General features: G+C 44.8%; 1 protein-coding gene and 1 long non-coding RNA gene across 4 annotated transcripts in view; one reads left to right on the plus strand and one right to left on the minus strand.

Annotated features, from left to right (window-relative positions):
• LOC140655749 (uncharacterized) overlaps nucleotides 1-9,233 on the minus strand; it is a 42,771-nt gene extending 33,538 nt beyond the window's left edge. The window contains exons 1-3 of the long non-coding RNA XR_012043839.1: nucleotides 7,682-9,233; nucleotides 7,430-7,534; nucleotides 5,578-5,710 (exon numbers count right to left, since the gene is read on the minus strand). This is a non-coding gene — a long non-coding RNA (uncharacterized lncRNA). The remainder of the gene's footprint in view (nucleotides 1-5,577; nucleotides 5,711-7,429; nucleotides 7,535-7,681) is intronic.
• Nucleotides 9,234-9,741: 508 nt separating this feature from the next.
• Nucleotides 9,742-13,504, plus strand: part of RBM20 (RNA binding motif protein 20) — a 108,475-nt gene continuing 104,712 nt past the window's right edge. For all 3 annotated transcript variants that reach the window (XM_072870069.1, XM_072870073.1, XM_072870072.1), the window contains exon 1: nucleotides 9,742-9,998. In XM_072870069.1, coding sequence (XP_072726170.1) covers nucleotides 9,853-9,998 — 146 coding nt within the window. In that variant the 5' untranslated portion in view covers nucleotides 9,742-9,852. The remainder of the gene's footprint in view (nucleotides 9,999-13,504) is intronic.

Below are 13,504 nucleotides of genomic sequence, written 5' to 3' on the forward strand. Positions count from 1 at the left end.
ATTAGTAATGATGTGTTATCACAGCCAAGGGCAGTCCAAGTAAAAGCTTTGTGGACTGTGACTGATGGGTGGGTTTTATGCCACTTATTTCACCCTAGGATTACTAGCCACATTCTCATCACACATCTTTTTTTAACAGTGGAGGGAAAAGGGGCTGGGTTTATGAGTGGATTAAAGCATCTGACTCTGTTCAGCCAGGATTCTTTTTTATGTGCAGAGTATCCTGACATGACAGTACTTATTTTATATTTTGTACGTGGAGACATGGCTTCTTCAGGGCTGTTGCTTAAACAGATACTGCCTGTTAGCTGAAATATTTAATAATTTAGACTTAAACAAGTGTCAGTTAAACTAAGCTTTCCTTAGGCTCTGGTTCAGGGCTTCCTGTGTGGAGCTGAATTTAAGACATATTCCATGTGTGAAATCTCGCTGTCTGTTAAGGGCCTGTGCCTGCAATGGCTTCTGTGTCTGGGAGAGAGATGCATTTCTTAGAGACACTCCATGACTTACCTTTGCGCTAGGTATAAATACAAATATTTAAAATGTTTGTGTAATCTCTACTTATGTCTCTCTCCCTAATAACATGTCCTTTTCTTCTTCCCTACTTTGACTGTATCTATTCATCACCTTCAAGACCCTCTTTAGATGTGTGGTCTTGCCATTTATTAACATAAACTGTTGGCCATCTTAAAACCTCCTGAACCATGGACTTGTAAGGACTCTAAAGAATTGCTGGAGCCTGCAAACTACACAAGTTATATCAACTTTTGCACTTCTTGCTTTCCAAGGTATTTTGCGTATTTCATTGACACCCCAGAGTCTGCTTGCTCCTGTAATCATGCAAAACGGGACACCTAGGAGTGATCTAATCCCTCCTCCTGCCCCAAAGGTGGATCATGTTTAAATCATTCCTGACAAATGTTTTGTACAACCTATTTTTAAAACTGCTAGTGTCAGAGGTTTCAAAATTTGGCATACTCTCTCATTTGCCATTAGGAGGTTTAATCTGAACTTCTGTTGCTGTAATTTAAGTCTGCTTTCTTCCGTCTTTTGCACCCTGGGTATCAAAACCAATTTATTCCATTCTTCTTTAAAGGTTATTTTCTGCCTTTGGTCTTCTCCTTTCTGGACTGAACAATACCCTTTCTATCATCCTTTTTTTGTGGCTCTCCTTTTATAGGCTTTTGATTAGTCCTACCCTTTCTTCTGAATTGCTCAATCCACTTACTACTTAAAGTGCAACTGCCATCCTGGATGTAGTGTTCTTACTTAAGCCACCAAGAAAAATAAGGGAATTGCGTCAGACAAAACTCCTGTTTGTACAGCTCAGGTTGATGGGTGCCGCCTCTGTGACAGCATGATATTGTTGACTCATGTTCAGCTCTGATCCTCTGTAATACTCCCCAAGTCCTATTCAGAACAACTGTTACCAGTCTAGTCATTCCCCATCCCGTACTTTCCCAGACAATATTTTCCCTTCCTAAGTGCAGGGCGTAGCATCTGTCCTTGCTCAGTTGAATCCTGTGTTTTTCAGACTGTTTCTCTGATCTCTCCAAATCATTCTGAAGACTCTTTCTCTGCGCCAGTTTGCCTACAGCACCTTACCCCACGTGCAGATTTCAAATGTGTGATCTGTTCTGTTACCCAGACTGTCAAATAAAAATATAGGAAAATGACTTAACCCTTACAGATTCCCAAATGATACGCCTTTTTAGTTTGACAGCAAACTACTCATACCAGCTGTGAGTGAAGTTTTCCAAGAAGCTGTGCATCCATCTTCTTGTAGCCTCATCTACAGTTTGTCACTAGTTTTCTTTTAAGAAGATTTTCTGAGACAGTGCAGCATTTGCTGTGTTACCTGTGACCATGAGTTATTGCTCTTCAATTCACGTTTCTTTTTATCCCAATATTTGTCCTTGCTGTTCCTTTTCTGTGCCCTTTCTCACAAGATGCTGATAAAGAGGTAAACTTGCTGTTAAAGTGGAAAGTAACAAAGGAGAAGCCCTCCAAAGTTCAAGTCAAAGGGGTTTTTTATTCTTATTATTTCCCTATCCTAAATGTAATTCAATAAACTAATCTGTGGTCACAAACAATAATGGTTACTTTTTTCCTCCATGGTTACAATAATGTGGTGGGGTTTTTTCCCTCCGTGATTGTCTATCTCTCAAGAGTGCTTTGTCATTTTTCAGTCCCTGTGATAATTATTTACAAAATCTATTTCTACAATCCAATGGAGATTCTTCAGATTCCCAGTAAGAATATGACTTTAAAAGCCCTTTTAGCTTTTCTCAAGGGGAAGGACCTGGAGAAAGGTTAGCAGCTGTGGTAGTTCAGTGAAACAAGCAAGAACTGTAGGTTCTGAACTGAAAGGCTAATTTTAGAAGATGACCTCAACAGGTGAGCAGATCATTTCAGGTAACTCCAGAGTCCTTTGCTTCTCTGCATTAAATGTCAATGTGAATTTGTCTGTTGACTCTTACTCTGAATATATAGGTCGCAGGATCTGAGTTAGATTCCAGGTCAGCAAGATCATGTTTTCCACTGGAAGCATTCCAGATGAGGATAAACATCATCAAATAATTTCAGGCTCACCACGAATGTTGATGAAAGCATACCTCAGACTCCAGGGACGTATAGTCTCACCTACCTTATCTAAATGCCATGTGAGTTGTTTCAAATCAGTGTAGTATCTACACAGCAAATGGTGCACGGATTTAGCACATTTTGCAAGACATCTCTTTCAGCTGTAGAGCTGGCCTCGCTGCAGTAGGCTGCCTCTCGTTACATGGCTGCGGGTCAGAACGTCAGTGGATTCCCCACTCTTCTTGTCCGCTCAGGGCCCACGGTTCCCTCAAGAAGGTTGTCTCGGTGTAATGGCTCAGCGCCACTGTCTGGCATGCAGAACATTCCTGGTTTGTCTCTGGAGATCCGCAATGCAAGTGCTGACATGTAACACCACAGCTGTGCAATTTGTCAGCAGAGAAGGGGGAAGGAGCTCTCCCTTGGCCCGTCGGGAGGCAGTGCAGCTCTGGCGTTTGCCCTGCACGAGCTTTGCACCTTCCTGGAGTCAGAGCACCTAGGCAGGTCACGCCAGCAGATGGGCCTCGGACAAGTGGCCTGTCAAAAACTCAGTCCTGCAGAACATCTTTTGCAAGTGAGAGGTCCCAGGGATAGATCTGTTTGCCACAGACCAGATCAGTGTGTGTCAGTCACTTTAGTCCAGACCAGCCTTCCTGGCAGGGATAGGTCTCTCATCCCTGGCTACTTTCAGTGATACTTATCTTTCCCTGTTGCCCATCACATGCTGGGCTCTAAGGACACCAAAGCAGAACTTAGGTATGATAACTCCATTGGTCGCCAGATGTTTCCAATATATGGATCTGAGAAAATTTTTGTCAGAAGAAGAATAATAAAAAAATAAATCTGATTTTGTGTTGGAGACAGCATGGCAAGCACAAAACTCCCATGGACTGTACTTCTTAAGGAAATACAAGGTTTTCTGGATAGCTACCCTCTCTTCCTTCTTGTGTTAAAAGCCAGATGCTCCAAATGCTCAGCTTAGTCCCTGCTGGTGTTCAGCATCAGTAGCAGTGTACAAGAACTATCAATAATCAAGTGCATCTCTAAGTGAAAAGGGGTTTGGTTTGATACTAAAATGACTCGCAGCAAAATTCATGCAGGACTTTTACGATGAAATTAATGTTTTGCTTGGTTAATAAGGACCCAACTCTACAAGATGATAAAATCACCATGGCCAAGTATCAGTTTTGGTGCATAAGATGTGCAGTGTTTGGTACTGAACTACTTAGGCATACTTTTAAAAATCAGTCGTCTTCATATAAAATTTAAAAAATGCCCTACTTTGCATTCTAAACTATGTTCAGTTTGTCCTTGAGCATCAGTAGTATTCAAACCTATCAAATGGTACTCAGCGATTTTGCAAAAATCAATGGTTTTCCATGGGGAAAGAAACCATTAAGGCTTAGACTTTGCCTCCAGCTATACATATATCCATAGAACTTGCATGCACATAAAGAAGAATTAGTATTTAAAGGCTTGAGAAATTAAGCTTTTTAAGGGCTGGATATTATTTCTAATAAGCTTCTAATAAGCTTAAAAATTAAAAATGACTGAAGTAAAATCTGTACTAAATACATTAATTATGGTTATATTCACTAATAGTAAAGGGGTACTAGTTATTATCCACAACTTTGGGGATGAGAGGAAAAAGTTCCCAATATAAGCACACATGCATTAGAAAGGGGTAGGGTAAACAAATAAATAAGCAATTATCGTAAATTCTCTTGTGCTTCTGGGGTCATGAGAACCAGAAGTGAGGATGACTGGAAACAGACCAGTTATGCCATGATATGAATTGAAGTATGTAACAGTGAAGACAGGGAAAGATAAGTTGGGTTATTAATGTGCATGTTTTGGTTATCTCAAGAGCTGAAAGTAACATCAAGGATTTTTTTAAAAGCACAGTTGTTCCTGAGAGTAATTTAACGTTCATTTTTTACTGTGACTATTATGCTTTCTTTGCTCCTTTTCTGCTTTTCTTTAAGCAGTTGGCTAATGTAGTTAAAATGGTAAACATTTGCCATTTCTGAAGCTAGAAAGGAGCATGACACAAGGCATTAATGACATAAGCTAGTATTTTGGGATCAAACAGTATGTGTAAACATCCTAGGTATGATCAGTTGCACATTCCAATCTTTTCTAAATTTACAATATGTGAATTGGGTATTACACTGTCACCAGCTTGAGGTGCTGAGGGGGTGTACAGCTTTTCACAGTAAATGCAAAAGGGCAACATTAATTTATTCCACATTGTTCTGCACCAGGACTAAAATTCTGCAGTATTTTCCCTTCATTAGCTGGCTGCCCCGGCATATTTGAAAGTCTCAGCTATCCATGGTTGAGTGTCTGCTAGCTTGTCTCCAAATGTTATCCTTTTGCATCTTGATCTGCTTGAATCTTGAAGGCATGTGATCATCACTGCAGCGGTCAGCCTAGCTCCCGAGTTTTGTCTTTCTCCTTTCACAGATCTGGAACAAGGCTGTCTTTCTCAGTGCATTATTCATGAAGCTTAATTTTCTGATTGTTCATGGGGTGGTTATTCTGCTTAATGGGTTTAGTCAAATTCTTCAGGTGATGCTGTTCCCTTATAAAAACATCAGCTCTATAGCCAAATACTTTTAAAGCACTAGATCTACCCTGTATTTTCCATTCAAACCATTAGGAAACTTTCTGGTACTTTCTAACGTCAGACAATTTTTTTTGTTTGCTTATAAAGCAACGTGCATCCCTGAGCTAAATTTTACCTGGTCCTTTGTAAATGCAGCCTGAGTATTTCTGAACATCACCATTCCACTGACCTGCACTCATGGGCAGCGGAGCCTGTGCAGGTGCAGGAAAAAGCAAAGCAAAAGAACCTACTGTTTGTGGCCACCTGTTTCCATTCACATCCAGTGAAAAGAAAATCACCAAAAAGGAACAAGTGAAGAGTGGTGCTGATTGAAATATTTTTCAGGAGAAGCTGATAGCAAAAGCTCATAGAATTGAATAGACACTTACCCAGGAGGCAGATTTCGTATACCCAGCACTGGAAATTTCTGCTTCAGTCTTCAGCTTCTCTATCCAAACAACGATCGGAGAGAACAGCAAGCAAACATGCACAGCAAGCTCCAGAAACATGGTTCAGCGTAACCTGGTAAAAGGTAATGTGTTAATAATGATAATCTGCCAGGCCTGAAGTGTTTTTCATCCTTTGTCTGGAATTTGTAGGTATTTTCCTTCATTAGTTTTGGAAGTTGAGTGAGAGAGTGCTTTCCTGCCTCCCTCCACAGTGTGTTAAGGAGTATGAAGTTGCCATTCTTCCTAGATGAAGTTTTTTATTCCTGCAACTGGATACTTACATTACTTCGATCCTATTTAAGAGCTGACCTCTTATTCTTCATGAAATCATTTTTGTATTTTAATTACTATTTTATTGCTGCTTGTAGAACCATCACAATGCTATCTAGATCACTATCTAGATCACACTAGATAAACATGAATTAAAATTCCTGTGCACTGTAGTAACAGTAAAAAACAGAGTTTATTCTCCATTATTTCTGGGTGCCTTACCCAGTTTGGGAACAAGCTATGTAACACACGCAGTGGTACCTAAACTGGTTCTGCACTTTGCAGCTTAACCGAGCAGGACGTTTATGCTAGGGCACAATGCTTATGAACATTATGCACAGGCCAACCCTGGCCCAAAAGTATTTGTATTATCTAGGTTTTCTATCTTTCATTTTTTTCAACCCCCTGTTTCCCCTGATAATGGAGGATTGATTATATATTAATTTCACAGAGGGTTACATTTAGGGTATTGAATTAACAAAAGATTAAATTTCAGGTCACAGAGAAACAGACAGGTTCAGGCACGAACCAAAGAAAGGTCTTAGTTGTACTAATAGGCATATTGACTTGATATAAGCTTTTATTCTTAGATGTGTTTCCTTGCTACTGTGTAACTCTATGGTTAATTGCGCTCTTAAAGCAATGAAGTTATAGCTATTTTTGTTATTTGACGCTGAACTATTTGGGGACACAGTATCCTGTGTGTGCCTGGCTCCATCACTTTTCTACTTTATGGTCCCTTTCTTTTTCCTGGGTTCTGCCTGTACCTTTGTTAATCTATCCTCCTAAAAATTAAATATTCTGGCTATGAGTTCGTGTACACCAGAGCTGCTTCTGATTTATACTCATGCAAGTTAGAAGAGGAGTTAGATCAGGATTTCAGTTTTAGCATGCAGACTCCTACAACTGGAAAACCAAAAAAGGCATTGTAAAAGGTGGGGGTTGTTTTTAATCATATTTGGAGATGCAGTAAGCATATTCATCTTGGCTGAAATTATTAGCTAGGAGTGTTTTTTGCATGAGTGCTCATTAACACCCATGGCATAGATACTTTGAAAAAATCAAGTGTTTTAATCTAAAATCATAGACATTAAATAAATTGGATATCAGCAACAGGAAAATCAGCATTTTGCCAAGTTCGTTGCCAAAATCACCATTAGCTGACAGTTACACTAACACAGAATGTGACTCTAGCCAAGGGAAAAACCCTACAGATACGATTCCTCCGTGCACATAAGTAACCACGTTCCATATTAGGAGAACAGGAACTTGTATAGCAAGTTCCTATTGCACTTGTTCACTTCTACTGCAAAATCCAGACCCTAAAACTATGTTGTCTGGCCCAGCTACTGTTCTTCCTCTCTTATGGCAGCGCTCCAGAAATACTGTAAGGCTTGGACAGAAAACTGTTTATGTTGATTTCTTGAATAAGAGAGTCCACGAACCTTAGTCAGTTTGTGCTTGTTCACAAGCAGTAATACACCCACCCATTTATTTCCATGTAGGACAACCAGTGAAATACCTCTGCATCCGTGTGAGCTCGTGCTAGTGCATTCTGGTAAGGCAGGGACCAGCTGGCGGTGAGGGGGCAGTGCTCCTGCCACACCAGATCGTGCCACGCCAAACACTGTGGTATGACAGAAAAAGAGAAAAAACCTTGACAAAAAGCAGATGCGGGGATGAGGACTGTGGCTTTAAAGAGAGTGAATGGAAAAAAATCTTTGCAGAGTTTTAAGACCCCATGCTGAGCCTGAATGCCAAGTTGTACACTCACTGTATGTATTAAATGCAGAAATAGTAGTGCCAGTAAAACACACTTGATCCATTTTTACAAGTGATGTAATATAACTGTCTGTGCGAAGTGACACGTTCTGGTGACTATCCACCTTCTAATCCAGGGCCATGCATTAGTGTCATAGCTGTGCTCTTGCTGCCCTCTGAGCCATGAGTCACCATCTTTCACTTCCTCAAATAATTACAGGCAGCAGAAAGTGGCTGTCGCTTGGTGTCTCAAGGGCTTTCTCTGCTGCTGTAACAAGAAGGAAATTCACACAAAGCCATTTTTTCTGTGGATGATCAGTGGACACCTGAGGCTCACTTTAAACCTCAGGCAAAGATAGGACCGCATGCTAACCTTTTTGTTTCCATGCATTGCCTCACCTGTCTGCCAGATCTTACCTTTCCTTTGCTGGAAGATCAGCCATCTATTAGCTACACGGTGCTGACCAGCCCTTGGCCCCCGCTGAACCAGAAAACAAATAGCACTGGATAATTTTCTCCCTTGGGGGAAATGATGTGAAGCTCTGTTGTTTGTATTTCTCAGAATATAGTGTGTGTAAGTCGACGTGTCTAAAGAAGTACTGATTGCTATTCATTTTTAGAAGGTGCATTTGGTGTTACGTTACTACTAAGTCACTGTGCAACTGAAATACGGCCCGATTCTCCGCTGCCCTGCACCTGGTTAGTGTTTTCCATCTGCAAAGCGCAAAGTACGTGATAGATGCGAATAACTTAAAATTTTCCAGTCACTGGTGGTAGTATTTTGTACCCATTTACAAGGCTACATACTTGTAAATGACTATGCCAGGTGCAAAGGGGAAGAGAACCTGACCCCCTCCGAAATTAATCTTTCCCCTGAATTAGGATTAATTTTTCAAAGAAGCCAGGATGTTTCTGTTTTCCTGGGTGCGTGTGTGAGTGTGTATGTGTGTTGGGGGGAGGGTGCGCAGGAGCAAGTATTGAAATGGTGTTTGAGTCAGCCCCCCTCTAACAGACAGAGCATGTTACAAAGGAAGCAAGAAGACCTGGAAGGAACGTTTTCAGTGTTACTTTTCTGGTACGAGCAGCACAATTTCTGCTCCATTGGTCGTCTGAAATGTCCTCCCAAAATACGTGCAGGTAAAACCTTTTTGTCGCACCGTATCATCGTGCGGCAATTCCAATCCTTAATCCTGTGTTATCACAGCAGTGGGTAAAGCCTTGCTGGGTAGGTCTTGATCCCACTAATGCACGTATTGGGAAGGGGGGCCCCCAAGACTGACGATCCTTTATTAAAAGCAGGTTCTTTGGTTCTTCGGACCGGGGATTTGCGTTAGGGATGACTCTGTTACCCGAGAAGGTTCATATGGTTGGCTGGGGCATGCTCTCCTCTCCCGTTTTGTGTCAGCTGACAAAGCCTATGTCTGATAAATGACTAATAACATTTCTGCAGAGGTGTTACTGGTGAGGGATTAAAATAATACGCACGCTTTTTTCCCCCTGCCCTTGGGAAGGGGAAAGATTTGATGTTTGTAAACCACTGCCGGAGCGTGAGCAGGCCGGTGCCGCTCGCTCTGTACCGTACTGCCCTTTCCTTTACCAGCGCAGCCCCCGCGGCGGGCCGCGGGCACGGCCAGGTGCGGCCCGGCCACCCTGCCCCGGCCGGGCAAGGCACAAAACCACCCGTGCCGGCCGCCGGGCTGCCGCCGCCCGGGAGGAGCGCTGCTCGGGGCCGGGTGCCCCGCGGCGGGGTCCCTCCCGCCGGGCAGGTGCCGGCGGCGGGAGGGAGGGAGGGAGCGGGCCCGGCGCCCAGGTGGGGCCGGCGGGAGCGGCAGCGGCCGGCGGGGGGAGCCGGCCGGGGCACCGCCCGCCCCGCGGGCCCCGCCAGCGCCGCTGAGGCTGCCGTGCGGCGCCGGCCGCCCCCGGCCGGAGGCGGCAGCCCTCCCGCAGGGCGGGCTCAGCCGCGGTGGCAGCCACAGGGGGTTGCCTGTCCCGCCGTCGCCAGCCCGGCCGCAGCCCGGCGGGGGGGGGCGGCGGGGGAGCGCGGTTGCCTCCGAGGCCGGTCCTCTGCCCCCTCCTCCCTTCCTTCCCTCCCTCCCTTCCTCCCTCCCTCCCTCCCTCCGCCGCGGCGGAGGGCTGCGCGGCAACCCGCGCCTCCCGCGCCTCCCGCCGCAGCGGCCGCCCCGCATGGTCCCCGCCGCTGCCATGAGCCAGGCCCCGGCCCCCCGCGGCGCTGACCCGCCGGAGAGCGATGCCCGCAGCGGGGCCCCCAGCCGGGGCCCCGGCCGAGGGATGCCGCCGCCGCCGCCCAGCCTGCCCCAGCTCCTCCACAAGTAAGAGCCGCCCCGCGTTCCGCCGGGCCGGGAGGGCGGGCAGGCGCGGGTCGCTCTCCCTCCCCGGCGGCGGTTCCCCCCTTCCCTCCCCCGCGCCCAGACTGACAGCCGGGCGGGCGGAGGGCCGGCCCGGCCCGGTCCCGGCCGAGCGCTGCCCCGCGGGGCTCAGCCTCGCCTCCGGCCGTGCGGGTGGCGGCGGGGCCGTCCCCGCTGATGCGGGGCACGTATCCCCCTAAAGACCGGCACCGGTCCCGCTTCCCAGCAGGAGTTTTCTGCCCGACAAGCCGCTCGCGTCGGTTTTCCGAGGGCTCGCCCCGGTACCGCCTCTCCTCCGGGGGGTTCCGCGCCGGCCGGCAGCTGGGCCGGGAAAGTCTCCTCCGCTTTCCCCAGGTCGCTGCGTGTGCCGTGCCCTGCAGCCGCTCCGCTGCTGGCGGCTGCGGCGTCTCCTCCTCAGGCCTGGAGCGGGGGGCTCGTGTTGTGCCAGAGCGATCGCATCTCTGCAAAACTGTCACAGAAAAAGCAGCCTGTGCGTGCGTGGAAGGCTTATTAAGGAGGGCAACGATGCGAACGGCATTTTGCTGTTTCGTCTTCCATCCGGAAAGAGAGGGAAAAAGTACTTTTGCCACACAGAGGCAGTGGTGCGAGCGGTACTTTTCTGGCTAAATGAGAAGCTTGAAGACAAACCGAACGCTCCGTAGTTAGTACGTGAAGCAGAGTAACACATAAGCTGATCTGTGCTGGTTCGAGATGGTTGCACGCACTGTATCTGATTTTTCCCAAGGCGTAACGTGTTACAAGAGATGGGCGCTTTTAACAGAGCAGTAAATCTACTAACGAACGCCCAGTTACGGAGCCGTTAGAATTGCCTTCTATTACTTTAAGATTTGCTGCTTGAGTTGACGAGCAGGACACCGGGCGCTGCGCAGCGGCGTAGGTTGAGAAACGCTTTGGACATTATGTCCCAGGCCACCGACGGGCCTGAGCCTGCGTGGGGCCGACAGGCAGAACGCGAGTGGGACAGAGCCCTGCTGAGCTGCGGCCGCCTCGCAGCTGGGCTTGCGCCGCTTCTGCACAACCCGTTCAGGAAAGGCGCTGGCTCAGGCATGGCCTTCATCACTTTGTCAACAAAACCTGACAACGTAACGAACGGAGGAAACGCTTTCAGTTCTCTTGCTTGTATTTGCAAAATACATACGTACACATATAGAAATATATACACATATATAAATGTACGTGTGCATGTATGCTTTAACGTTGCAGCAAACTTAGAGCACGAACGTTATTTCAAGTTGGGAATTGTGTTATCTTTTCTAAATCTGTAGGAAACTGCACTTTTAAAGTTGCTGTGGAGTGTGGCCCATACATTTCTTGATGCTTGGTTTTCTTTTTGTCTGTTTGCTTTTAAATCAAGTTTTGTAACTTAATCGTGAGAACATTAACCGTTCTTGTTACCTACATTTTTATTCCTAACTGGATATACAGACTTGGGAGTTTGCATTGAAACCGAAACATTAATGGTCGCTTCCTAAGTCCGCTGGGCAGCTACAGTGCTACATAGGAATTATTGTGCAACCAGAAGGTAATTTACACTTACTCAAAATCAGTCTTAAATTTTAAACCCTGGTCTCTAAAGACGGCCCTTATTTTTTCACGTTTATCAAGACTTTATGTGGATGCGTATTGCAAGTCAGATAGGTGAAGCTGTCGAGACTGCTTCGGGATTGTATTTCTAATGCGGCGTATGTTATGTACGAAGGCATCGCCTTTTTTGCCAGTTGTGCCTGCTAGCGAGTTATAGGTAGGAAAACTTGTGAGCCTATCTTTAATGGAAAGATTGGAGAGAGGTGCCATGTTCTGACTGATCTTTGTCATGGTAATGTGACGCAGAATGGGAAACATTGACCGTCTCCATCTAAGGTCCTGCAACTTGATCATACAGTTTTGTAACCGTGCGGCACAATTTGGTGCGCGCCTCTGTGTTTGCCTGATAATTAATAAATCTCCACCCTGCATTTAATTGGAAACACAGGCAAATTATATTTTGCTTTACTGATAATAACTTGGTGTTTTATAATCTGAATTGGATATTTGGTGATTGTTAAGAAGTGAGATGTTAGGGAATATCTTAATGCTCTTCTGAATTTATTTCTAATATGCTAGAAGAGGTATCATGACTGGCAAAATAGGGTGGAAAGGAAAGCAGTGATTCTTCTGCAAAATGAACTTGCTGTTTCATTACTAGGAAAGAAAACATTAACCTCTTTTCCTGCGCATTTTGATCTTCTTGACTTTTTTATTTAAACAATTGCCGTCTTTTTGCTTTGCGAGCTGCAGTAAACAAGTGTGCAGTCGCAGAATGCTAATTCAGAGCAGTGTAGGTCAGAATATTGTGTGGTGTTTAACTGGATCTCTCTGTTTCAACACTTCTATTTTTCTTTATACCATTTAAAATTAAAAAGCTCTCTGGATTCCTTCTTTCTTCCCCCCAGTATTTTTGTTAGAAAGTTTTACAGGTGTTAGGTGAAGACCAATATAATTTTAAAAAATGACTTGGGCAGCTGGTAAACTTTCACTGTGAACGCTGAGCATTGAACAAGGATTAAAATTTAGCAAAACTGGAGATCTGAAATGTTTTTGGTAGCAGCTACCTTGACTGAACTCGTGCAATGCAAGTAGCATGTACCATATTCTTTAAATGTCCCTGTGCTTTAACATTTATAATGTAATTTTAATATTAAAATATAACCAAATCCCTAGTTTGTAATTCCTTGCTGATAGTACCCAAAACCAATAAGATGTAAATTGAAATATGCTGTCTACATGTTGTATTTTTCCCCTGAGTGACAACGTCATTTCAGTTGATAATAAAGGTCCAATCATAAGATTTACAGAACAGTTAAAGCTTTCTATCTGTGCAGGTTGTTGTGATGTTTGATGGGAAAATACTTCTTATTTTCCAAAAGTAAAAGCTTTATTGCAGTCAAAGCCCTTAGGTTGTAGCGCTGAGAATGAAAAGCTGGTGGGGAAGGGAAACCTGAATTTACACACTACGGAGGATGGCTTACAAAACCATACACTTGCATATGAAATAAAGCAGAAGACTGAGAAGAAGGAGAAGGACAGTTGTGATGGTGTTGGTTAGTGTTCATAACCAGTTTCTACTGCGGTTGTGGGGAAGGAGTGGAAATGCAGGGTAGGGCCTGTAGCACCAACAAGTGAAACACGTTCGGGAAATCTCTTGAAAAGACCTCACATACCTGTTCTGCACAGAAAGGTTTTAATACGTTTTTGGAACTGCTGTTTTGTTTGTTTGTTTTTTCCCCTCTTTAGGTAAGTCTGCTCTTATGAGAAGATTTTTGTTTATAATTTGGAGGTGGTTTTGCAAAATAATTTTTAGATGACAGCTCAGTGCGTGGCACATTTTAGCACCCTCTGTTAGATTGACTGGAGTACCCAAGCAGCATGAGAGAGTGGAGACTCCTATTAATAATTCCAGGTGTGTCATT

The sequence above is a fragment of the Ciconia boyciana genome, chromosome 8, assembly GCF_034638445.1.
Source record: "Ciconia boyciana chromosome 8, ASM3463844v1, whole genome shotgun sequence".
In the NCBI taxonomy this organism is placed as follows: domain Eukaryota; kingdom Metazoa; phylum Chordata; class Aves; order Ciconiiformes; family Ciconiidae; genus Ciconia; species Ciconia boyciana.